Source organism: Thalassophryne amazonica, chromosome 15 (genome assembly GCF_902500255.1).
Source record: "Thalassophryne amazonica chromosome 15, fThaAma1.1, whole genome shotgun sequence".
NCBI classification, from domain to species: Eukaryota; Metazoa; Chordata; class Actinopteri; order Batrachoidiformes; family Batrachoididae; genus Thalassophryne; species Thalassophryne amazonica.
Window position 1 is genome coordinate 24,945,990 of NC_047117.1, and position 25,461 is coordinate 24,971,450.

Consider the following 25,461-nt stretch of genomic DNA (forward strand, 5'->3'; position numbering starts at 1 on the left):
AAACAGCTGCAGTAACATCATCTGTTTATCATGGAACATTAATAATGACATAAAAAGCTCGGACTAGTGGATATTAGTTGTAGTTGAACGAGTAACATTTGCTAACGTTGCTTCAAATTATATTCTCAGGGCTCCTCATTACTGAATGCAGCAGCTACCAGATTAGCTTAGCTGATGTAAACACAATGGCTCTGTGTTTTTAAACATGTCTGAAACTCCACGACTCAACACAAATGGCCTGATACCAGGTCGGGGAGATTTTTATCCAACAGATGCACACTGAATAGGACGGCCCGAACAGATATGTGATCAAATTGGCTGAGTTTCATGTCTGGCCATCTGTCACTTGTTCAAACAAGCCAAATAAAACTACAAAAACAGCCACAGCCTATCTGTTTTGCGGAAAACTGTAGAAACAAGGATGTCTGGGAATATCTGGAAAATTTTCATCTCAGGTTTTTAAAAATGTCCACCTAAATTACTGCCTCATGTGTACCTTTGTTGGACCATTGAGATGTCACACCAGCCTCATAAACATATAGGAAACAGAGAGGAGAAAACAAAAATAGAGAAGCCACCAAGCCTGGTGACACTTTGATATTACAGTACGCTTTTAAAAGCAGACAGAGAGAAGAGTGCAAGAGGAGAGAAGATTATAAATAAAAAACAGAGCAAGATGGACTTGAAAGGGGATAGAAAAAGTCTGGCGCAGTGAGGGGGATGACTGCGGTGGTCCCAGTGGTCCCCACAGGGACCTGGGGGTGAGTCTCAGCCTTGTCATACTCCGCTCTTCTCCTCTCCACTCCCCACACCAGCTACACTACCACCCCCCCACCCCCACCCCCATGCCTGTTCTGCCCACGGAAAACGTCGATAGCAGGCTGCCGGTGCCGAGGTCTCTGGTGAACACTAGCTCATTCTCCCGGCATCGACAGGCCCGCCAAATCAATATTTAGTTCCCCACTAACAAGCTGCCTCGGGGTCTGAGAGAGAGTGAGAGAGAGATATGCGGGACAGTGGTGGATGGCAGAGACTGACAGAGAACAGGGACTGAGAGCTGTCCAGCTAGAAGGGAAAAACATGGATTTAGAAGAGTGTTTTGTGTGTGTGTGTGTGTGTGTGTGTGTTTTAGTGTGGGAGGGGGAGGAGAAGGTGGAAAGGTCAGAAGAAGATCTGGGAACAAGAGAACAGTGTCTGGTCGTGTCGTGGTGCGGAGGCGACGCATGAGTGCCTGCAGCAGGCGCTGACGAGAACACAGACAAGAAACACACACACTCAATGCTCTCAATCATACACATATCACAGCAAGTGGATGTTGACAGCACTCAGTAAAAACTCCAGCAGAGAGCTCACAGATGAGTGGCCATGCACACAAAGACTTAAACACACAGTGAGTATGTAGTGGCTTTTCTTTGTTTCATCTCTTTTCTTGGTTTGTTTGTTTGTTTGTTTTTTTTTGGATTGGACCAAAATACACCAGGAAAAGAAATAAATGTAATATTTTACTGTATAAAAAAAAATGTATAGAACTTGTGGCATATGATGATTTTATTATTATTATTTTAGAAAACCATCACATGAATACTATAATATATATAGCAGAGGTGGGACGAAGTTACCCTCAAGTTTATCTGAAGTCATGAATCAGCAAATCCCAAGTCAAGTCTCAAGTCATAATGATCACCAATTGTTTGCAAGCTGACTTGAGACTTGACTTGGGACTTGCAGATTGATGACTTGAGAATGACTTGACAGTGACTTCTTCCCACCTCTGATATATAGTCTCTCCAATAATGTCTCCTATAATATAGGAGAGATCATCTACAGCTATAGCAGAGAGATTCTGAGTGAAGCACAGGGACCTCAGTACTCAGAAGGAACCTTTCGGTCCAGGAGGCAGCAGGAGACTGCGTGACTTGTGAAAGAGAGAAGGTCCCTGAGAAAACAGTGGAAGAAGGGTAAAGAAATGGAAAGGGAAGGAATTGAGGCGCTACAGGGTGACATCAAGCTGCGCCTTACAACACTGCGAAGAACAGAATGCCCGAGAAGGCCGGATAAGAAGAAAGAGCGAACAAGGACTGCCTTCTCCAGAGACCCCGACAAGTTTGCCAAAACCAGGACTCTTAAAGTACCTGTGAGGGAGCTAGAGGAGCACCTGAGAACGACCTACTCTGTCAACCAGAGGCATGTGCCAGCTACCATCCCTGATGACATGCCACCAATCCAACCACCTAAGCACCAGCTGGACACAAGACCCTCAACATGATGAGAAGTTGAGAATACAGTCAAGTGTGCAAGAACAGTATCAGCCCCTGAGCCCAACGATGTTCCATATAGGCTCTTCAAGAACACACCATGCATCTTGAAGGTCCTCTGGAAGCTAATAAAAGTGGCATGGGATACAGGTATCATACCTAAGGCATGGCAAAGAGCAAGAGGGATCCTGATTCCCAAAGAGAAGAACTCCTTAACCATCAACCAATTCCGTCATCAGCTTACTGAATGTGGAAGGGAAGGAAAGATTTTCTTCAGTGTTGTTGCCCAAAGACTCTCAGCATTCTTGCAAAAGAACAATTATGTTGGCACCTAAGTGCAGAAGGCAGGAATAAGTGGTTTCTCAGGATGCCTGGAACATATAAATGTCATCTGGTACCAGGTACAAACAGCCAAGAAGTCACAAATGCCATGAAGTATACATTCTTGGTCGCTGATCACAAATGTGATGATTTGGGGCAGAGGCGTCAGGTGTCCTCAGAAACTGCTGCAATCTGTTACCACGCGTTACGATTAATGGCATGTCATGCTGGAGAATTATCAGGAACCATTACGCACGGGCAAGAATAATGTTCTGCATTGTTGCGCGCTATTGCGCATAACAGCGCATCGTTAACTTCTGTCCCGTTGTGAATGAGACATATCGTCTCCACACACACACACACACCCATATTCATCTAACTGTCAGTTGCTGAACAATTCAGATCACTCCAGTTTGCTCCTCAAAATCTAGATTAACCTACAGCAGAAGAACTTTGTGACTGTATGCTTATTTGGGCTCTGTGCCATGGAGTGGCACAGAGAAGAGGAGACGGAGAGAGCCAGATGTGTGGCTCCACGTGGCTCTCATCTCGCTCGTTTTCCCAAACATCGGGCACATGCAGCAGGTGGAACATCTGCAGGAGCGCGCTGAGGAGCACTGGAACGAGAGTTTTAGCTGACTTGGTGTCACTGTCCTTCTTCAGCATATTGCAGCAATGAAACTGAATGCGGTGCAGCAGGGTTTAATTGTGTACACGTCAGAGAAGAACGCTGTCACGCTCTATTAATGATCACCACTAATCAAGACGGATCAACACGCTCAGTTGTGACCTCCACATGAGGCGAAATGAGGGTGGTGCCTGACATTCGTGGAAGATTTTTTGACAGCCAAAAACATGCTCCACGAATATCACGCACCAACATGCAACATTAAGAAACCTATTCAGATGCGTTAAGTCACGTTAAGAATGTGAGGAATGTGCCAAGAATGAGGCAAATATGACATTCGTAATGTGTCCTGCCTATCTGTAAACGCACCATTAGACCTTGCCAATACCTTTGGGTCAGTGCCTCATGAGGTGCTGTGGGCAGCCTTCAATTTCTTCCAAGTCCCTGAGTGCATCCCAAGACTAGTCAAAGGCTATTTCCAGGACTTCCAGTTCTGCATTACAACTCAGGATAATACAACTGCCTGGCAGCACTTGGTATAATGGTGGACTGCACCATCTCCCCACTGGCCTTCACCATGGCAATGGAGTTAATCATTCCAGCGTCTTGATAGTGGGTGGAGGGGAACACCTGAAGAGTGGGCTGCGGCTTCCTCCAATTAGGGCGTATATGAATGACATGATGGTCCCCTGACCCTTGCATGAATTTGATCCACGCACGTGCATGCAATCTGCCGTGCACAAGAGTAAACTCATCTCAAACGTGTTGTAAACCGTTCTTCAACTTCGTGCATGTGCGCAAAGAAAACTTTGAAATGTTCAAAATCTCCATCACACATTAATTACGTGAACTTCAAGTGAACATTGCCAGTGGTGGGCACACTTCCGATAATCCGATAACAGATAATTATCGAAGATAATGTTTTCAGTATCGGATTATCTTTTTAGATAACTTAAAAAACCATTATCGGACCAATTATCTTCCGATTAATTTTTGTCCAATAACTTTTAAACCGATAAACAAAATAAACAAAGCTGAACAGCGACAAGCATTTTTAAAATTAGTTCAGCACCCACCTGTTAAAAGTTTTGTAACAGACACATAGTTATAACCTTTGCAAACAGAAGAGAACTGCTTGTATAAAAAGCATCTCAATCCTCTGCAAACAAAGGACAAACAGCCCCAAAAAGAAAAAGAAAAAAAAAAAAAACATTTCCTTTAACACCATACCGATATGCTGGCAATATGACCTAAGTCATCCAGAGGCATACATTTTTAACTTATGGTTCAAATTTTAACCAAACTAATTTTGGAGAAGTTATTTAAAATTACTGTCATGTCTGAAGTTTCATAAAGTAAAAATATCAGATATATGTTTTAGATTTAAAGTAATGTGCATTTTGGGTAGGATGATGTAATCTTAGTACGTCACGACAGGACAAATGCATTTCAGACACTCTGTTCAGGCTCCACGGAGAACAGCATTAAACTCTAGTGCCTAAAACTCTCTTGAATATATTCTCTGCGTTTATAGATGTTGATTTTTTTAATTGCGTTTTTTAAATTCCACGCATTTTAAATGTGAGCAGACAGGGATTATCTAGAATTTGTTTTGAAAGCCTCTACTGCCATCTAGCATCTACTGGCCAGTAGTGTTCATGGCAGTGTCTGGGAACCAGTAGATGGCAGTGTTCTATTTAATTTGACCCCGGTTATGTCAGATGATTGTCAAATCAACTTTTTTGCTTTGCAAATGGCTTTTTTTTAACAAATGAAGTTTAAAAACAAAACAACTGCAAAATAATAATAATAATAATAATAATAATAATAACAACATTATTACAAGACAGCTCTGCAGTGTTTGCACAGGCACAGTGCGAACGGTTGGATGCTGCTTGTAGCTTTCAGCAGCAACCTCACGACGGCCGACCACAATAATATATCAAACAGGTTTGCTTCTCATTCGACCATACGATCGGTGATCAGGAGGTGGTCGTCAGATGTTGACCGCAGCTTGATACTCCATGAACACTATAAAATGCAGGACGCACGATTAACCTGAAACTTGGTCCAAAAAATTCCTGCATGAAAAATCATCTCGCCGACTGTAAAGCACGTTTTACTCTATACACTTTACACCAACGAGTGTCGTGCTCTTGCGACTACACAAGTATGCAGATGACACTGCCTTGGTGGGGTTTTTGAAAGCAGGGGAGCTGTCAATGACCAGCTTTGAAGAGGAAGTGGGATGCTTCATAAAATGGTGCTCTGACAATTTCCTTAATGTTAACGTAAGCAAAACAAAAGAAATGGTTATCGATTTTAGACGTAGTGCAGAAGAAGTATCAAACACTGTCATCAACAACACACTGATAGAGAGAGTTAACACCTATAAATATTTGGGGGTTGAAATTGATGATCAGTTGAGATTTGACAAATGTGTTGTTTTTAAGGTGAAGAAGCTTCAACAAAGAATGTTGTTCCTAAGAAAATTGCGTAGTTTTAGTGTTGACACCTACATTTTAGAGTTATTTTATGTCTATACTTCAGAGTGTCTTGTCCTTTGGTCTGGTCTGTGTCTTTGGTAGTATGCGTAAACAAGATCAGGATAGATTGCAGCGTATTATTAAAACAGCTAGTAGGATAATTGGGTGCAATCAAACATCAGCTGCTCAGCTGTTTCAAGATATCATACTACACAAGGCTGAAAGTATTCTTGCAGATATTACCCACCCTTTACATAACAGATTTCAGTTAAGTCAACGTGGTAAGGGGAGGCTACTACAAAGGAAAATAAGGACAACCAGGTTCAGCAAGTCATTTGTTCCCTCTGCAATTAGAATTGTTAATGAAAGACACAGTTCTCAGCAGGGGACTTGACACTGTAGTATTGTGTGTGTGTGTGTGTGTGTGGCAGCTTAGCTGTGTGGAGAGGAGCCAGAGAGGCATGGGGGAGGGGGTGTATTTATTTGTCTTTTATTTATTTATCTGTTTTTAAGTTTGTCTATCTTGTCTGAAGTTGTTTGTATTATACGCACCTTGACCATCTGAATTTCCCTTCTGGGATAATAAAGTTAACTGACAACATCAAATGAATGTTGCAAAGAGAGAATGTGGAGAGAATGTGCGCAAACATGCGCATATTCTCTCCACATGCAAAAAATTTTGCGATGATACTTCCAGGGCTCCGTAAAAATGCCTGTTTTTACAAATAAAAAAATGGAATATTTTACAAAAGCACATTTAAACACCAACACACGACAGATGTCACATTAACGTGTTGGTTTACATAATGAATGACTGAACCAATCAGTGTTTAGCAGAGGCACGTTTACCCAGAATCCTTTGCGATCTGTCTCTTTGTTACAAAACGTCAGAATTAGTGCATTATTCAACATTAAAAGATATATGTTATATTTTAACTTTGTACAAATGACAGAATTGACATTAATGGAGTTATTCTATCGGTATTAATGTTATTTATAAATCAACACCATAACTCAATATGACTTTATTTTTCAAGACCTCCGCATGACCACAGCTTTGTCATTGATAGAGAGCTGGCTTTACGGCTGCTCTCAGGGTGCCTCTGTGTTGGGAAGGCTGTAATAAACAAGAGCTTCCAGCAGGGGCCGACTGTTGAAAGAAAAGTGTGGTTTCATTGTTTGGGTCTCAGGGTGCTTCTGTGCTCGGAGCGCTGTAGAAAACAAGAGCTTCCAGCTGGGGCAGACTGTTGAAAGAAAAAAGCGTGGTCTTATTGTTTGGGTCTGTTGTTATTTTTAATATTATTAGACGCTATTAAATTTGTTTTGCTAGTAACTGTAAATGTGCCAGAGATAATATTGGAATTTATCTGTTATCGGTTATCTGTAACTTCTGATACATTTTTAATGTATTTAATGTGTTTTATCATATTAATTAATCAAAAACCTAGACAGAGCTTTAATTCATTTGAAAGCTTGTCTCTTAGTCTTTTCCATCCAAATTGGAAGTCCCAAAAACCAGTTTTATTTGTTATTATCTATCGTCCACCTGGTCGTTACTGTGAGTTTCTCTGTGAATTTTCAGACCTTCTGTCTGACTTAGTGCTTAGCTCAGATAAGATACTTATAGTGGGCGATTTTAACATCCACACAGATGCTGAGAATGACAGCCTCAACACTGCATTTAATCTATTATTAGACTCTATTGGCTTTGCTCAAAAAGTAAATGAGTCCACCCACCACTTTAATCATATCTTAGATCTTGTTTTGACTTATGGTATGGAAATAGAAGACTTAACAGTATTCCCTGAAAACTCCCTTCTGTCTGATCATTTTTTAATAACATTTACATTTACCCTGATGGACTACCCTGCAGTGGGGAATAAGTTTCATTACACTAGAAGTCTTTCAGAAAGCGCTGTAACTAGGTTTAAGGATATGATTCCTTCTTTATGTTCTCTAATGTCATATACCAACACAGAGCAGAGTAGCTACCTAAACTCTGTAAGGGAGTTAGAGTATCTCGTCAATAGTTTTACATCCTCATTGAAGACAACTTTGGATGCTGTAGCTCCTCTGAAAAAGAGAGCTTTAAATCAGAAGTGTCTGACTCCGTGGTATAACTCACAAACTCGTAGCTTAAAGCAGATAACCCGTAAGTTGGAGAGGAAATGGCGTCTCACTAATTTAGAAGATCTTCACTTAGCCTGGAAAAAGAGTTTGTTGCTCTATAAAAAAGCCCTCCGTAAAGCTAGGACATCTTTCTACTCATCACTAATTGAAGAAAATAAGAACAACCCCAGGTTTCTTTTCAGCACTGTAGCCAGGCTGACAAAGAGTCAGAGCTCTATTGAGCTGAGTATTCCATTAACTTTAACTAGTAATGACTTCATGACTTTCTTTGCTAACAAAATTTTGACTATTAGAGAAAAAATTACTCATAATCATCCCAAAGATGTATTGTTATCTTTGGCTGCTTTCAGTGATGCCGGTATTTGGTTAGACTCTTTCTCTCCGATTGTTCTGTCTGAGTTATTTTCATTAGTTACTTCATCCAAACCATCAACATGTTTATTAGATCCCATTCCTGCCAGGCTGCTCAAGGAAGTCCTACCATTATTTAATGCTTCAATCTTAAATATGATCAACTTATCTTTGTTAGTTGGCTATGTACCATAGGCTTTTAAGGTGGCAGTAATTAAACCATTACTTAAAAAGCCATCACTTGACCCAGCTATCTTAGCTAATTATAGGCCAATCTCCAACCTTCCTTTTCTCTCAAAGATTCTTGAGAGGGTAGTTGTAAAACAGCTAACTGATCACCTGCAGAGGAATGGTCTATTTGAAGAGGTTCAGTCAGGTTTTAGAATTCATCATAGTACAGAAACAGCATTAGTGAAGGTTACAAATGATCTTCTTATGACTTCGGACAGTGGACTTATCTCTGTGCTTGTTCTGTTGGACCTCAGTGCTGCTTTTGATACTGTTGACCATAAAATTTTATTACAGAGATTAGAGCATGTCATAGGTATTAAGGGCACTGCGCTGCGGTGGTTTGAATCATATTTGTCTAATAGATTACAGTTTGTTCATGTAAATGGGGAATCTTCTTCACGGACTAAAGTTAATTATGGAGTTCCACAAGGTTCTGTGCTAGGACCAATTTTATTCACTTTATACATGCTTCCCTTAGGCAGTATTATTAGACGGTATTGCTTAAATTTTCATTGTTACGCAGATGATACCCAGCTTTATCTATCCATGAAACCAGAGGACACACACCAATTAGCTAAACTGCAGGATTGTCTTACAGACATAAAGACATGGATGACCTCTAATTTCCTGCTTTTAAACTCAGATAAAACTGAAGTTATTGTACTTGGCCAAACAAATCTTAGAAGCATGGTCTCTAACCAGATCTTTACTCTGGATGGCATTTCCCTGACCTCTAGTAATACTGTGAGAAATCTTGGAGTCATTTTTGATCAGGATATGTCATTCAAAGCGCATATTAAACAAATATGTAGGACTGCCTTTTTGCATTTACGCAATATCTCTAAAATCAGAAAGGTCTTGTCTCAGAGTGATGCTGAAAAACTAATTCATGCATTTATTTCCTCTAGGCTGGACTATTGTAATTCATTATTATCAGGTTGTCCTAAAAGTTCCATAAAAAGCCTTCAGTTAATTCAAAATGCTGCAGCTAGAGTACTGACGGGGACTAGCAGGAGAGAGCATATCTCACCCGTGTTGGCCTCTCTTCATTGGCTTCCTGTTAATTCTAGAATAGAATGTAAAATTCTTCTTCTTACTTATAAGGTTTTGAATAATCAGGTCCCATCTTATCTTAGGGACCTCGTAGTACCATATTACCCCATTAGAGCGCTTCGCTCTCAGACTGCAGGCTTACTTGTAGTTCCTAGGGTTTGTAAGAGTAGAATGGGAGGCAGAGCCTTCAGCTTTCAGGCTCCTCTCCTGTGGAACCAGCTCCCAATTCAGATCAGGGAGACAGATACCCTCTCTACTTTTAAGATTAGGCTTAAAACTTTCCTTTTCGCTAAGGCTTATAGTTAGGGCTGGATCAGGTGACCCTGGACTATCCCTTGGTTATGCTGCTTTAGACGTAGACTGTGGGGGGGTTCCCATGATGCACTGTTTCTTTCTCTTTTTGCTCTGTATGCATCACTCCGCATTTAATCATTAGTGATCGATCTCTGCCCCCTTCCACAGCATGTCTTTTTCCTGGTTCTTTCCCTCAGCCCCAACCAGTCTCAGCAGAAGACTGCCCCTCCCTGAGCCTGGTTCTGCTGGAGGTTTCTTCCTGTTAAAAGGGAGTTTTTCCTTCCCACTGTAGCCAAGTGCTTGCTCACAGGGGGTCGTTTTGACCGTTGGGGTTTTTCATAATTATTGTATGGCCTTGCCTTACAATATAAAGCGCCTTGGGGCAACTGTTTGTTGTGATTTGGCGCTATATAAAAAAAAAGTTGATTGATTGATTGATTTTTGGGTGGTTTATTGTTTTATCTTTATCAAAGATAACTTTTCAGTTATTTGATTATGTGTCAAAGTTAATTTTTTGGTTATCTGTGCCCACCACTGAACATTGCGCAAACAAGTCAAAAACACTGTGTAGGAGTGCGAGTGATTGCGTGAGTGCACTGCATCAGAGCGCAGCTCGTCTGAACAATTATAACGTGATGTTAAATCTAGCAAACATACTTTTAAGAAGCTACTTATAAGCTACTTATAAGAAGGAATGAACATACGACTGTTTTACCAAGCTATTACAATATAAACATTACAAATACTCACCTTTTAGATGGTTCCAATGCTGACAAAAGCTGGAATAGTCCTCTGTGATTCCGGAAGCGATTAGAGGTGTGTTCAACAGCCAACTCAGAGAAAATGATTAATCCGCTACGATATAATTATTTTATATATGCAGCGTCCAGCACACAACCCGTGGCATCCAGTGGAACAAAGCACGGCATCCAGCTGGGAACACAGTGGGTGGGATCGTCACAACGATGTGCGTGCAAGTGCGCAGATCAAAGTTGTGCTAGTGTCAGGGGGCCTTAAAGCATCTACCAAGCGCCTGTTGGACTCCAGGGAAATATCAGGTGGACACCGATGGAGATTAAACCAAGCAAATGCAACTCGCAGCAACTGCATCGTCAAGGGCCAGTTCACCAATGAGAGGTTACACATCAATGACGAGCCAGTACCAACGATCCTGGAGAAGCCCATCAAAAGTGTTGGTCAGTGCTACAACTCAGATCTTAAAGACTCCATACAGGTGAAACAACTCAGGGAGGATACCATTAGTGGCCTCAAGCGGATCAACAGCACAGCTCTCCCAGGCAAGTTGAAGCTCTCGTGCTTTCAGTTCAGGCTGCTGCCCACCTCATGTGGCCAATCTGCATCTAAGAGGTCACCCTATCCCATGCCAATCAGCTGGAGCGAATAGTGAATGCGCAGGTAAGGAAATGGCTGGGACTACCCATGTGTCTCAGCAGCATAGGCCTGTACGGCAGCGGAGCCCTCTCCCTGCCAATCTCAAGCCCGGTGGAGGAATACAAATGCCCTAAAGCAAGGCTTGAAATGACCCTCACAGAATCTCAGGATCCTCTCTTCAGAGGTGCTGCTCCCACTTTAGCCACAGGGAGAAAGTTGAGGCCAGGTGCAGCAGTGGCACAGGTAAAGTCTGCTATAAGACATTGGGCTATACAGTCCTTGCCATTTTGCACTTTAACCAGCTGAACTATAACTTGGGAGCTCTTCTCTGACTACTGCAGAGCAGCTACTGCCTGGCCACATTTAGCATAAGTCTTAAGTGGGCAAACCAAGCTGGGGAGAGGATTTTTTATCTTTTTCCTGGAAATCACTGGACTCCCTATTATTTAAATGTAAAGAAAGTTAGTAATACTCTGCACAACAGAAAATGGAGGCTGACCTTCTGTTGGAGGATATGGTTGAGGTGATCCAGCCATTCCTGGTCTCTGAAACTGTTTGAACTGGCCTCTGTCACCTGCAAATGCAGCATTACAATACTCAGATCAAGACAGACAAACCAAAAGAACACAACAGCCAAAGTCTTCATAAAATGTATATAAACTTCATAAACCCATTATTTTCTTAACATAAAATGTATTCAGCAATTGGCATGTGAATGTTATGAGAATATCAATGATATGTTCTAGGAACAGTATGACTTTTAAAACAATGAATTCAGTTCCACAGTGAGGAGTTACAAACTGTTTTATATGAAATTTACAAATTGTTGCTGCACCACCAAATTGTGAAACTAACGTTTTGCAGGGGTAACTCAATGACGTGTAAGCCATAGAAAGTTTGTTGTAATTCTAAAATGCATTCAAAAATGGCATAAAAATTATGTAAGACCTGTAAGCCTACTCAAATAATAATATTTTAAGGTTGACTGAAAATTATCAAGTCTTGTGGCTCTTTTTATGTTTGCTGTCAACTCTTCCCATTTAAGACCAGTACCATAGCCAAATGCTGCTTCTCCATGTTTAATCTTTACCCCTCCCACCACAAAAAGGACTAAGTAGTGTCTAATGAACTAACAGTACTGCTCAGCTCATATCACCATAGCATATCAGATGAAAAATGGTGAGCCTACATCATTCAGTGACTTACAGACCATTTCCATTTGCCTTTTGGCAAGTGTGTCTGTTAAAGCTCAAACCTTCAGAATTAGCGCATTACTTTAAAAGATATGTGCAATATTTTCACGTTGTAAAAATGACTGTTACCGTTAATATCGATAAACGGTCTGGAATTAGTTGTTTATGAGTAAAACCATCAGTGAAAAGCACGTTGCTTTCCATGTCTCCTCCCCACTGTCTATCTTTTTTTGGGGGGGGAGCAATAGCAGCCAGCCTGCTCCACTCTCTACTAGTAGGGGAAGAATGAGCTCACAGCAGAAGCCCTGGCTTTAAGTTTGTGATCCCTTTTGATTTTACTCAGACGCCTCAGCGTTGATTAAACTCTAAACTGGCTTATCAGTAGCCAACAGTACTAAAAGGTAGCCGTTAGATGTAACTTCTGCTAATTTTTTTGCGGTTTATCGTTATAAAAGTTAACTTTTCAGTTAGTGGATTAACGGTTATCAAAGCTAACTTTTTGGTTAGCTGTGCCCACCACTGCTCTCTAGTGATGGCAAGTACTCGTCCAGGTTACAGTCATCTTTGAGACCTTGTGATATCCTTGAACTGGGTCGACTTACATCACGGTGTCATACCAGATCACTGGTTCACCTGCATTTTAAACAAAGACATTTTCCAGACAACCCACCCTCTAATTTCACCTCATGAACAAAAATTTTAAATAAAAATAAATAAAAATAGCAGAACTCAAATTATAAATGTTTGGCTCAGGGACAACCGGTTCTTAATACAAAAAAATTAAGGGGCCAGTCAGAATTTCAGGAAGCCATTAAGCTATGTTAATGGATTGAGGAACAAAATGCTATAGTCACATACATAAATCGACAAGAAAAGCATAAAGACAATTTCAATACGTTGGTTTAATTAACATTTTTAATGTATCTGTCTTTCACGGCCATCCAGCTGGAAAGGGCCTTTGCGTTTTTCTGTACTGAGTACAAAGTACATTGTAGTACTCAATTATGAACTTAAAAGCCTATTTTCACGAGGAGGCAGCAACAAATTTCATGAAAACTGGTATAAAACTTTATTCTTTCATGCAAAGTCTGAAAATGGAAAAGAAACCAGACATCAAATTCCAATTAATTAATTTTGTACTCAATCTGAGTCACACTTTAGTTCCTTTGAAGTTTAACTCCAGACACCCTGGTAAAGTATGTCCACAGAAAAGGAGGATGGGCCTATTGGGACCCACAGGCTGCAGTTAGTGACTCTGACTGAGGCGTAGCCTAATCATGGATTTAACAACCTGCTGCTATCTGACAAGCAACACACAAATCACATTAAGAATCACAAAGATTTGTACTTTTTTTAAAAGACACTGTAAATTTAGCAGCACAGATGTTTGGGAGTGCCGGATCACACAGCGTTTCAATGGGATCTTTGGTACGGACAGTGTTTCATGAACAATCATCTGCAGATGTGGACAGCAGCGGGAGTTTGTGTGACATATCACTAACTTTAGAGAGAAACTCCAAAACAGTTCTTCTTTTGCTCCCTGTGAATGATTGCCTGAAAAGGGGCTGCAGTCACGACAGAGCACCTTTTTGAAAAGCTGAACTTTAAGCACTCAGTGCAGCTGAGAAAAAAAAAGTGGAGCACTTTGCCAAGATGAAAAAATTCATGTATGACTGGCAATCAACTTTGGGACTATACATGCCAGTTTTCACATAAAGGTTGGGGTTACAAGTGTATGACAGGGTCAATAGTCTTCTCAGAAGCATTTGTTTATATTTTTTTTTTTAATTGCAAAACAGCTAGGGTCAGGCATGTGAATTACGGTCAGATTAAAAAAGGATTTTTTTTTCAAATAGGCATTAGTAGCCTTGTTGCTACTAATGAACAGGGTAGAGAGCAACTCCTTAGTGATATGCATCTCTGCACTGATGTACTACGGCTCCACTTCAAACCCCAAGTGTTGCGTGAAATGATATGATGAACATCAAGGTACAATGGAAGAACTGGTGGTGGGACATAGAGATCGGTACAATGTAGATCTGTATATGTTTTTGTCACTGAATAAAGGAAATTTTGCTTACTGTACACAGTATTTCCATTTGTGTTTGTAATGATTAATTCTCCACATGTGGATCAAATATCTTTAATTTGTGCCTCAAATGTTAGAATGTAAATCGTCGCCTCATATATCAATCCACACATTTCACAACAAACCTAAATGTCCCTAGCTCACATTATCAATAATAACTGCTGTATTCACATCCATATGTTTGTGCTTCATGTACACTAACTCTGTTTATTCTTTCCTATAACTCTATGTGTGTATATGTCTGAGCATGTTGGACGAATGTCATTTTTCATTTTCTTTCATTTATATAGCACCAAATCACAACAAAGCTGCCTCAAGGCGCTTCACACAAGTAAGGTCTAACCTTACCAATGTCAATCTTTTTCTTAAAATAACTATTTTATGTCTCTTTGTATCTCAATGTCAACCATCTCTTAACAAACATACACCTTATCTGTTAAAAATATGTAATGTATGAGTAAATACACCTCTTTGTACATCCCACCTTTATACAGCCTCATACGACCACCCATGAAAAATCTACTTAAGCTCCCAATTTTCTATAGGAATTCAAACTTCCTATGGGCATTAATTAGTATAGTGAGATTTCCTTTCACACACAAAAAGAAGACATTTGTTTTTAATCACACTCCATAAAATGACCATATAGAAGTCTGAGATCCGATTTTAGAGTATCATGGACAATCTTAATAGTTTGTTATTGAAAGTAACTCTTAAACATTATGCAGTCACGTAGATTTAAGTTGCATATATTTGCATGTTCTATTATTTATAAATAGAAATTTGTTGAATGTTTTGATATTTGAAAAGTTATTATTAAACCACACAAATTATTTTTGCAAACTGTAAGCAAATCTAGTTGCATTTAATGAACTTTTAAAAATGATTTTCTGATTGAGTGATCATAAGCAAACATCCTTTATGGTGTTAACGTATGGGGCAGTACACCTATGAAAAAAGCAAGTTCTTTTTTAACTGAAAATTAAGTTAGAAAAGTGAAATTTGACTGTTTCTTGTAAAAAAAAAAAAAAAAAAAGAAAAAAGAAAAAAAAAAGGAAATGGAAGAGTTGGAAAATAATTTAGTGGATTTTAATGTTTGCAGAGAACAGAGTAGGTTTGACCCCATAGTGGATGTCACCGTCTCCATCTCTGAAAATCTCATTGACTTGGTATTTTTGTATATATGTAACGCATGCTACACTTCAGTATTATGCCGTCTATGACAATGAACAATGTGAATACGGCAGCGCAGCACACCACAGCAGAACTATCACTCAGGAGATTAAAAAAAAAAAAAAAAAAATCCTTTTGAAAAGAGTGCGATCACTGCAAGGATGCTTCCAAGCTTCTTCCAAAATATAAACTCTGCCAGTTATCACTCATTTGAAAATTTAGAAAACAATGAAACTCAAAAGTACATTGACTTAAAAAGTTCTATTGTCCTCCTATTTTAAAAGCTTTATTCAAATAGAAGAAAATCACTGAGCACCGAGTCCATTTTCAGCACAGCATTGTCACAAAGCCACATAAATAATGAAAACAGCAATGGAATATTGCCTCACTGTAATTACTGCACCATGTCCTTCCCTTCAAAGAAAAATTCATTACACAAAATAATAAGGAAATACTCCTTTTGTGTCCTAGGTAGGGCTGCAACTAATGATTATTTATTTAACTGATTAATGTCATTAAAAAGTATTTGTTTTAATAAACAAATAAAACAAATTCCTCCATGTAAACAATATAAAGTGCAAAAAATTAAAAGGGCATTTAAAAAACTATTAAATTCTTGCAGACAGAACAGCACATAAAATAAAATTTAAACATATTTTATATGGCTACAAAGAATGGTTATTTTCATTGTTTATTAATCTGTTACTTTCTTGACTAACCAATTAGCCATTTTGTCCATAAAATTCAGAAAACCCCAGAAAATGGTGACAGATGCTGATTAGTGTTTCTGAAAGCCCAAGATGGCATTCGCAGATGTCTTGTTTTGTTCACAATCTAACGATAGCCACTTGACTGTCAGAGAAGAGCACAGGAATCAGTTAATAAATAAATAAATTTACATTTAAGAAGGAGAAATCAGAATTTGGACTCAAAATGATGATCAAAATAGTTGGAGACCAATTGCAGCTCCAGTCCTGAGTGATGGGAAAAATACCAGTTTTGAGATATATATATATATATATATATATATATATATATATATATATATATATATATATATATATATATATATATATATATATATATATATATATACGAGGTCTATTAGAAAAGTATCCGACCTTATTATTTTTTTCAAAAACCATATGGATTTGAATCACGTGTGATTACATCAGACATGCTTGAACCCTTGTGGGCATGTGAGAGTTTTTTCACGCCTGTCGGTTACGTCATTCACCTGTGGGCAGTCTTGGAGTGAGGAGTGGTCCACCCTCTCCTCGATTTTTTCATTGTTTAGGAATGGCTCAGAGACTGCTGCTTTGTTTGATAAAATTTTTTTCAAAAACTGTAAGGCACAACTGAGTGGACACCATTCGATAAATTCAGCTGGTTTTCGGTAAAAATTTTAACGGCTGATGAGAGATTTTGGTCTGGTAGTGTCGCTGTAAGGACGGCCCACGGCGCCTGACGGTGATCTGCGCTTCGAGGCGGCAGCGTCTCGCCATTTCAAGTTGAAAACTTCCACATTTTAGGCTCTGTTGACCCAGTAAGTCGTCAGAGAACAGAGAACTTTCAGAAGAAGTCGGCATGAGGAGTTTATTCGGACATTCCATTGTTAACGGACATTTTGTAATGAAAGAACGTGCGGGCAGAGTCGCATGTTGGGCCGGACCCGACCGCGGGGGGTCGGGACAGGAAAAACACCTACGTTGGAAACCTTAACGGACAAGTTGGAACATGCCCAAGCTGTTAAACAATTTCTCAGTTACTCACTTGTTGAAAGCCATCAAAAGCCGCCTGAATTTTACAAATGGTTTTCAACACGGAGGTGTTTTTCCTGTCGCGGCGCACACAGATTTGCCGAGTCGTCACGGAAACGACTCGGCGAATTTGCGCGCACGTCTTTCATTAAAAAATGTCCTTAAACAGTGAAATGTCTGCATAAAGTCCTCATGCCGGCCTCTTCTGAATCTTCTCTGTTCTCTCACGACGTCCTGGGTGAATTAAGCATTAAATTAGGATGTTTTCAGGTCGAAACAGGCCGACGACGGCGCCTGGAAGTGCTGCACGACGTCCCGGTCCATGGGAAGTCCTTACAGTGACAGAACCACCCCATAATCTCTCATCAGCCATTAAACTTTTCACCGAAAACCAGCTTAATTTCTCGAATAGTGTCCACTCGGATATTCCTCACAGGTCCAGAAAAAATGTTGATAAAGCAACGCGCGCCGTCTCGAGCAGCGTGTGAAACAAAGGAATTCAGCCGAGAGGGCGGGACCACATCTCACTCAAGGCCTGCCCACAGGGAAATGACGTCACCGACACGCGTGAAAAAACTCACGCATGTGCATGAGGGTTCAAGCATGATTGGTGTAATCGCATGTCATTCAAATCCATATAGTAAAAAAAATAAAATAAAAGGGTCGGTTTATTGTCTAATAGACCTCGTATATATATATATATATATATTTTTTTACAACTGTCCTTAATTTAGATTACTGATGTGCATATATGCCAGTTCTTTTTATATTTGATGCTCACCAGTTTGTTGTCATATTTAAGTAGTAGGATTACCCTGATTCAGTCAGGGTCAAACTGATTTTGATGAACCTTCAATCACAAGTTGACGGCACATACATGACACGCAGGCTACTCTCTCAGTCTTTTAATGTGTCCAACAGGAGTTTCAATTAGAGCACATCACAGCTGGCCCTTATTTATCTCTGACACCCACTCACACACAAGCCATCTCTCTCGAGATCATCCATCTACTTCACTCACATTTAGAAACACGTGCACACATCTAGCCAGTTAACCTCACTCTATGACATGTAATTTTCCAATTCTCTGGTGGGTTCTTAAAAGTCAGAGCAGGGCTTTGATCTACACATGCTCCACTAACGCAACAGAATAACAACTCATTTTCTACGCCACCAAGCACCTGCCATAAACCAGCATTTACAGGGAGGACAACTGAGTGATTTTACCAACAGATTTCAGCTCCCTTGAGATGGAGTTTTTGTCAAGTGAGGAGTTGTGCGCCTTGTCATCTCCTGGGTGGAGCTGGGCTGAACAAGGGATAAAATTGGTTTCAAGCGTGAGTAAGTGCCTGGTGCACCCTTGCTCATCATGTGATAGATGGGAGAATGTCCCTGGAGATGGGAGGTTGATTGTACCATGGGGTTATTAATTTGACACAGTTGGGTATGATCTATAGAAGAGGAAGGGCCTGCCAAGTTTGAAAAGAACGTGGAATGTAGACTCTGAGAAACACACAAAAGCTAAGAGAAATTTTCAGTTCCATGACTGCGTTTGTTAGAAATCTAAGTGTTGTGCGTGCGCTATATTCAATCTTGTGTCGAGCTGACAGGTTGTGCAGGTGTTGACGGGTTTCTGATTCAGTCTAAAGCAAGATCACAGCTTTAAACATGTAGCAACATCCTTTTCCATTTGTACATATGTAGTACAACTTCTCAACTTATTAGTGTCAGGCTAAGGAGTGTGATTCACCTTTACAAAAGATTTCACAATGTTTACTGTTGCTTACTCGCCCACGTATATGTGCCATCAATAAGAGAAGGTCACAGTGAAGTAGAGATTCCCACCAAGGCTAAATACTATTACATGCAGGTGCAGTGAACTACGAACAACAGGGTAATGTTTCTCCTCACTTTCCTCCCTTCTACACCAACGCCAAGCATTCCGTCTGCTCCCAGAGGATGGCTCAAAGTTGGCTCCTTTCCACACATTTAGTCTCAACTGACGAAGAAGATACACAAAGCAAAAAGTCGATATTGATAATGTCTCTCACATTTCTCTGGTGAAACCACTAAGTGAAAACCCCTGAAAACTTTTAGGCTGTTTAGAAATTTAACTGCTTAGAAAATCTATTGTAGGTATGTGAGTGCTTCAGGCACAATAAAGACATAATATAGATCCTCAAGTCAACATTTTGATGAAATTCTGACCCAGTGTCCCCTGGTCTTACCTGGTCAGTGTCCATTATGTCTGCGAGATCATTCTCTGACATATTGAGGATGGAGGCAGCTATGGATTTGGCTTTGATCATGGATTTAGCTGAGAGGCCACCCTTTGCTGCCACTGCTTTGGCCTGCCGTAACCTCCTCCTCTTCATCAACTGTTGCTTGACCTCTTGAATATCTAAAAGTATTTCACTAGCCAGGGCCTGAAGGAGATGGGGGAGGAGAAGAAGAAATGAAAAAAGAAGAGGATGATGAAATGGATGAGAGAAAAATAAGAGGGCGAGTTCTGGCTGATGAATGAATAAATGAAATTGATCAAGCATGCGTTGGAGAGCCCTAGTACATTATGGAGGAATATTGAGTTTGACACAGTCAGATTCTCATTGGTTTTGCCTCATGCTCCCTTGTAGGAATTTGGACCTGAGGATTTGTTGCCCTGTCAATTGAATTCAGAGGGAACACAGCTTTGATATCAAACGCACCCCAAGTTTTGCTAAAATCTCCACAGATAGAGAAGTAGTGAAACACAGCCATTCATTTATTTATTTGCTTTCTGAATGTCTCACAGTGCAACAGGGCAGCATAACACTGTTAATAATTAAGCTTTGAGGGGCTGTTTCAAATGGCGCCCAAGTGAATGGCAAGCGAGACCAAGATGATCTGGGATGGCACAGTTGTCTGGCACTAAATGGGAGTTTGCTCTAAATACAGAGAGACAATTAAATGTTAAAACTGCCACTGTACATGAGAAAGTCAATAAAGTAAACTCCCCTTTGCTTCATTTTGAGCTTATTGATCGAGGCAATAATCTTCTGTATCATTCCCTTGTAAGTTTGCTGAAAAGCTGACCTTGGAATAGATGGTCAGATGAGAGGAAGCTGGAGACAGGAGAACTAACAGCACACAAAAACAAAATTAAAAATAAGAACAACTTGTTCCTGTATAGTACTCAAAATAAGCAGGCAAAGGAAGTTGTGTGGTGAATCCAGAGACAAACATACAACAGACTCAAGTAGCTCAGCATAAAACTATGGTTCCTAAAGAGAGGCCCTGATTTGTATCTAGAAAGTGCTGACACCCTATAACCCAGGCAAATGATCACATGCCCACTGCAAAAGAATAAAGTGATTAATTCCCATTGTTGTTTGTTCACGGCAGAAATTAACCATAACATTCCTTTGACCTCCACATTAGAGATATTATGAGGAGTGCTTTCTTCCACCCATGAAATATAGCAAAGATTCTTCCCATCCTGTCTATGGCTGATGCTGAGACTCTGATTCATGCGTTTGTCTCTTCTAGATTGGACTACTGCAATGTTCTATTTTCTGGTTTACCGCAGTCCAGCATTAGGGGTCTCCAATTGGTTCAAAATGCTGCTGCCAGACTTGAGCAGAAAGTTTGACCACATTACACCCATTTTAGCATCTCTTCACTGGCTTCCTGTCCCTGTGAGATCAGATTTTAAGGTTCTGCTACTAGCCTATAAAACTGTTCACGGACTGGCACGTCCCTACTTAGCTGCCCTAATTAAACCATACGTACCAGCCCGGGCTTTGCATTCTCAGGGTGCAAGACTACTTTGTGTCCCTAGGGTGAATAAAAAGTCTGCAGATCACAGAGCTTTCTCTTATCATGCCCCTGTTCTGTGGAATGATCTCCCTGTGTCAATATAACAGTCAGATTCTGTAGAAACTTTCAAGTCTAGACTTAAGACGCACTTATTTTCCCTTTCATATGGCTAGCATACTGGCATAGTATGTTACTATGATTTTTCTCTTTTAATTCATTTTATTAGGAAACAGAGCATGCCGCGGGCTCAACTTTATCTAAATTCTGGGTTTTTTAGTGACACTTAGGGCTAGTGGCCAGTGATCACCTTAGTATTTCTTTTGTTTTTCTTGTTGTTTAATGCTGACAAATTATACTGTATTCACTGTCTTTCTGATGCCTGATTCTGTTTTTCTCTGTTTGAGGTGTGGCTCCATCCAGGGATGGGTGTGGTGTCTGTTTCTGTGGCCCTCCTGTCCTGTGCACCGGCAACATTTCCTGTATATGTGTTTTGTGAACTGTGTCGGTAGCATGGCCCAAGCAGAGGGCCACCCCTTTGACTCTGGTCTGCTTGAGGTTTCTTCCTCAAATCATCAGAGGGAGTTTTTCTCCTTGCCACTGTCACCTGTGTGCTTACTCTAGGGGTTGGCAAGGGTAGGCCTTACTTGTGTGAAGTGCCCTAAGGCAACTTTGTTGTGATTTGGCGCTTTATAAATGAAAATAAATTTAAATTGAAATAACAGTCCTGTTGCCATTATGCATACTTCGATTCAGAGTGCAAAAATGTAGAGCATATTTGCTGTGTGGAAAACCTTTAAAAATAATATAAACCTACTGTGTTTAATACTTACAAATCTAAATATTAAAGTGGAAGTGCCATTTTCAACATTTTAATCAGGCATTATTTACCTACATTACATGAATTCACACTCAGTAAAACAGAAGTTTTACAAGCCCACACAAAAGTGTAGCCCACTGCCCACAGTCACTTTAATTCACCCCTGACCATATCTCAACATGATGAAATGTTGACATACCACGCATACTTTATTAAGGAGCAACAGAGTTCACAAACGGTAGTTATGGAGTTTCAAAAGTGTGGTGGAGCATGATGATGAAGAATTACACCGTCTGTGGTTAACCATATGATGAGTACCAGATGCCCTATTGGATTGTCTCAGTCTTGAAATGGCCAGGGAATAATCATGTAACTTGCAGATTCATAAGATGTCAAAAATGCATTGGGATGCATCACTGCTTCATGCTGCTGTGAGCCCACCTGTGGAGCTCAGCCTTCTACTCTGGATCATTAGCCTCCTACTCATAAAGTTACTGAGAAGGCTATGATTGGCCAACCACTACATGTAAGAAAACAGGACTTTTTTTTTTTACTTGCTGCAGCACCAACATTAGTGCTCCCCAACAAAAGGCAGAGTTGGGCAATCTGTTATTTTGTAAATAAAAGTTAATTTTCAAATAAACGTAATCCCAGAGTCAGCCCAATATAACATAAATTCCATTGTCCTAGGGATAAATAACCATTTGATGGGTGGAATATCACTACCAGAGCAGACAACTAAGTGAAATAGGAGTTGGGTCAACAATTTTCACTCACCTACCACTTTATTAAGTACACCTTACTAGTACCACGATGGACCTCTTTTACCTTCAGAGCTGCCAAATGCATTGAGTTGCTGCCATGTGACTGGCTGATTAGCTATTTAACAAGCAACTGAACAGCTGTATCGAATAAAGTGGCCGGAGAGTGTATGTCGATTACAAACACGTCGACAGTTGATTCCCAGTCATACTACCTGCCTGTGTCCTTGTTCAAGATACTTCATCTAGCCAGCTGTGAATGGATACCAGCCCTGGCTGGTGAAGTAACTTGTGATGGTCTGGCATCCCATCTAGGGGGAGTTATAGACTCGCTTGCTTCATATGAAATTTCACAGATCCTCAACCAAATGACATGCCTGTAGTCATTTCCTCAAAAAAGGACAGTCTTGGTAATTTTTGTGACCTGAGGACAGTGTTTACCCTTGAGGAACACACCTGACAAAACAACAGTCCAAGAGCATATTCTTTTATTGACAGCCAAATTCACTGTCACTGCTCAAGAGTTATATTCATGTGATTTAAACCCTGAATGTTGAGTAGTCAAAAAACAGATTAAGTGTGAATTCAACATTTGTTCTCAGATCTGTCTGAGACAAACTGAAGGAAATACACATGCACACACATGTGGATTTTTACCTTGGCTTGTACCAGAATCCCTATAGCCAAAGGGCCAATTTAGAAAGCATGAGGATTATGGCATGGAGATGGGGATCAAATGAGCAGCTAAAGGAGCCTCTTTATTAACTATCTCAGAACCTCTATCCACACAGAAAGACAGAAATGGACTCTGAAAAACATAAAGAGCATTGTGGTATGAGAAAAAGCTTCAGTTTTGCGACTTTTGTTGCAAATATAACAGTGTAATTTGTTCTTGCAAGAACATATATATCTGCCAGGACCTGTTGATGTGATGCAACAGTATGTCCATTTGCCAAAATACAAACTATACTATGCTGTGGATATTTTCATGTAATACTGTATTTTCTCAAGTTGTTTTCTTCTTGAAATACCTTGATTCAAATAGTGGGTGGTATGATCTGGTGGTATTTTATATATATATATATATATATATATATATATATATATATATATATATATATATATATATATATATATATATAAAAAACATTCAAAGCTGAGCTTATTTAGGTTTTCACTGGTGTGCTGCAGCACATTGGTGTTGGCCTCTGCTGCAGAGGCAACACTAATGAGGCATCTTTTGCTTGTCACTGGGGGCAGCACCACACACAGTAGCAGAAAGAGCAACACAGCTGAAGCCCAGAAGAAGAGGCCACGTGTTTTTGGGTGCTGTTGGGGCCAAAGTCTTGAAATGGATGGTGTAATCCAAGATCCGGCCTTTCCCCCTGCTCAGGGTCAGGAGTTCTGGAGCATCACACTTTGACACCTTCCTCGTGGCAACAGAAAATGCCTCAGCTGTCTGACAGATGGTTCCACTCTGCCATCGCCAACTCACATGCTACTCCCATTATGATTTGTATTGTAACACTTGGGTCTAAATTCAACACATATCACAATACTAGAGAAATGTGATTCTACAAGTACTGAAATTTGATGTTGTACAAATAATAGCTAAATGCAATGGTAACAATATTTGCATGAGTTGAAAGATGGAACCATTCAACTTAGCCGGTGCTTCGTTGAATGATATGTTCCATCTTTTAACAAATCAAAGTATTCTTTCCTTTGCATGGATGGAAAACATTCATTTTGTGTTTAGTATGACACCTAAATAGGTGCACAGCATTTGTATTTCACTTAAAATTAGACAGGTGTTTCTTCTCGGAGCAGGAAGCAGAGAGTAGCAGAACACGCAAAGATATTTGTATCCGCCCAGCAGTTCACTCCATCCCGCAGGGCGAGTTCAGCAAGTGCTACTGAGGAGCTTAGCGGTGTGTGCTGAAGCACTCTTCTCCTTTTTTCAAACTGCAATAAGAACTTGTCCAATTCGCCTCCTGACAGCACTTCTACTGCCACTAAAGACGTCTCTGAGAACACTGTGACTGCTGGATCATGGACACATTTTTCTGAAAAACTAATGAGGTGTTGAATAGAGAGAAATGCATGGAACAAAAATGCAGGGTAAATAGAACCAAAATGCAAAGTACATAACGTCACTCATACAATGAGACAAATAATGAATGTCACGTGACATATAATCCTCCAATCAAATGATAAGGATCTATTTAGGGATCATATAATACAATATATTATGATTTGTTTGCTTTTATAAGACTAGAACACACATGAAATGTGAAATAATACACTTCTAAAAACTCATACACACCAATTAAAGGACACAAGGGGCTGGAGCCTATCGCAGCTTTCACAGGGCGTGAGGCAGGGTACACTCTGGACAGGACGCCAGTCTATCGCAGGGCCACATATAGACAAACAAATTCATGCATGCATGCACACCTACGGACAATTTAAAGTTTCCAATTCACCTAACCTGCATGTCTTTGGATGTGGGAGGAAAGCAGAGCATCTGGAGAAACCCACATAAATACAGGGAGAACATGAAAACTCCCCACAAAAAGGCTCCAGGTGGGAATCAAACCCATGACCTTCTTGCTGTGAGGCAACAGTCCTAACCACGAAGCCACCGTGCTGCCCTAAGTAAATATTAATCAGTCTTAATTTTGGTTTCCAGAGAAATCTCTTACCATCAACCATTATGTTTTCTTGTGGTT

General features: G+C 40.2%; 1 protein-coding gene across 3 annotated transcripts in view; it reads right to left on the reverse strand.

Annotated features, from left to right (window-relative positions):
- Positions 1–25,461, reverse strand: part of cntln (centlein, centrosomal protein) — a 210,402-nt gene that overhangs the window by 23,924 nt on the left and 161,017 nt on the right. For all 3 annotated transcript variants that reach the window (XM_034188398.1, XM_034188397.1, XM_034188396.1), the window contains 2 exons: positions 19,585–19,782; positions 11,641–11,715 (listed from right to left, as the gene is read on the reverse strand). In XM_034188398.1, the coding sequence (XP_034044289.1) occupies positions 11,641–11,715; positions 19,585–19,782 (273 nt within the window). The remainder of the gene's footprint in view (positions 1–11,640; positions 11,716–19,584; positions 19,783–25,461) is intronic.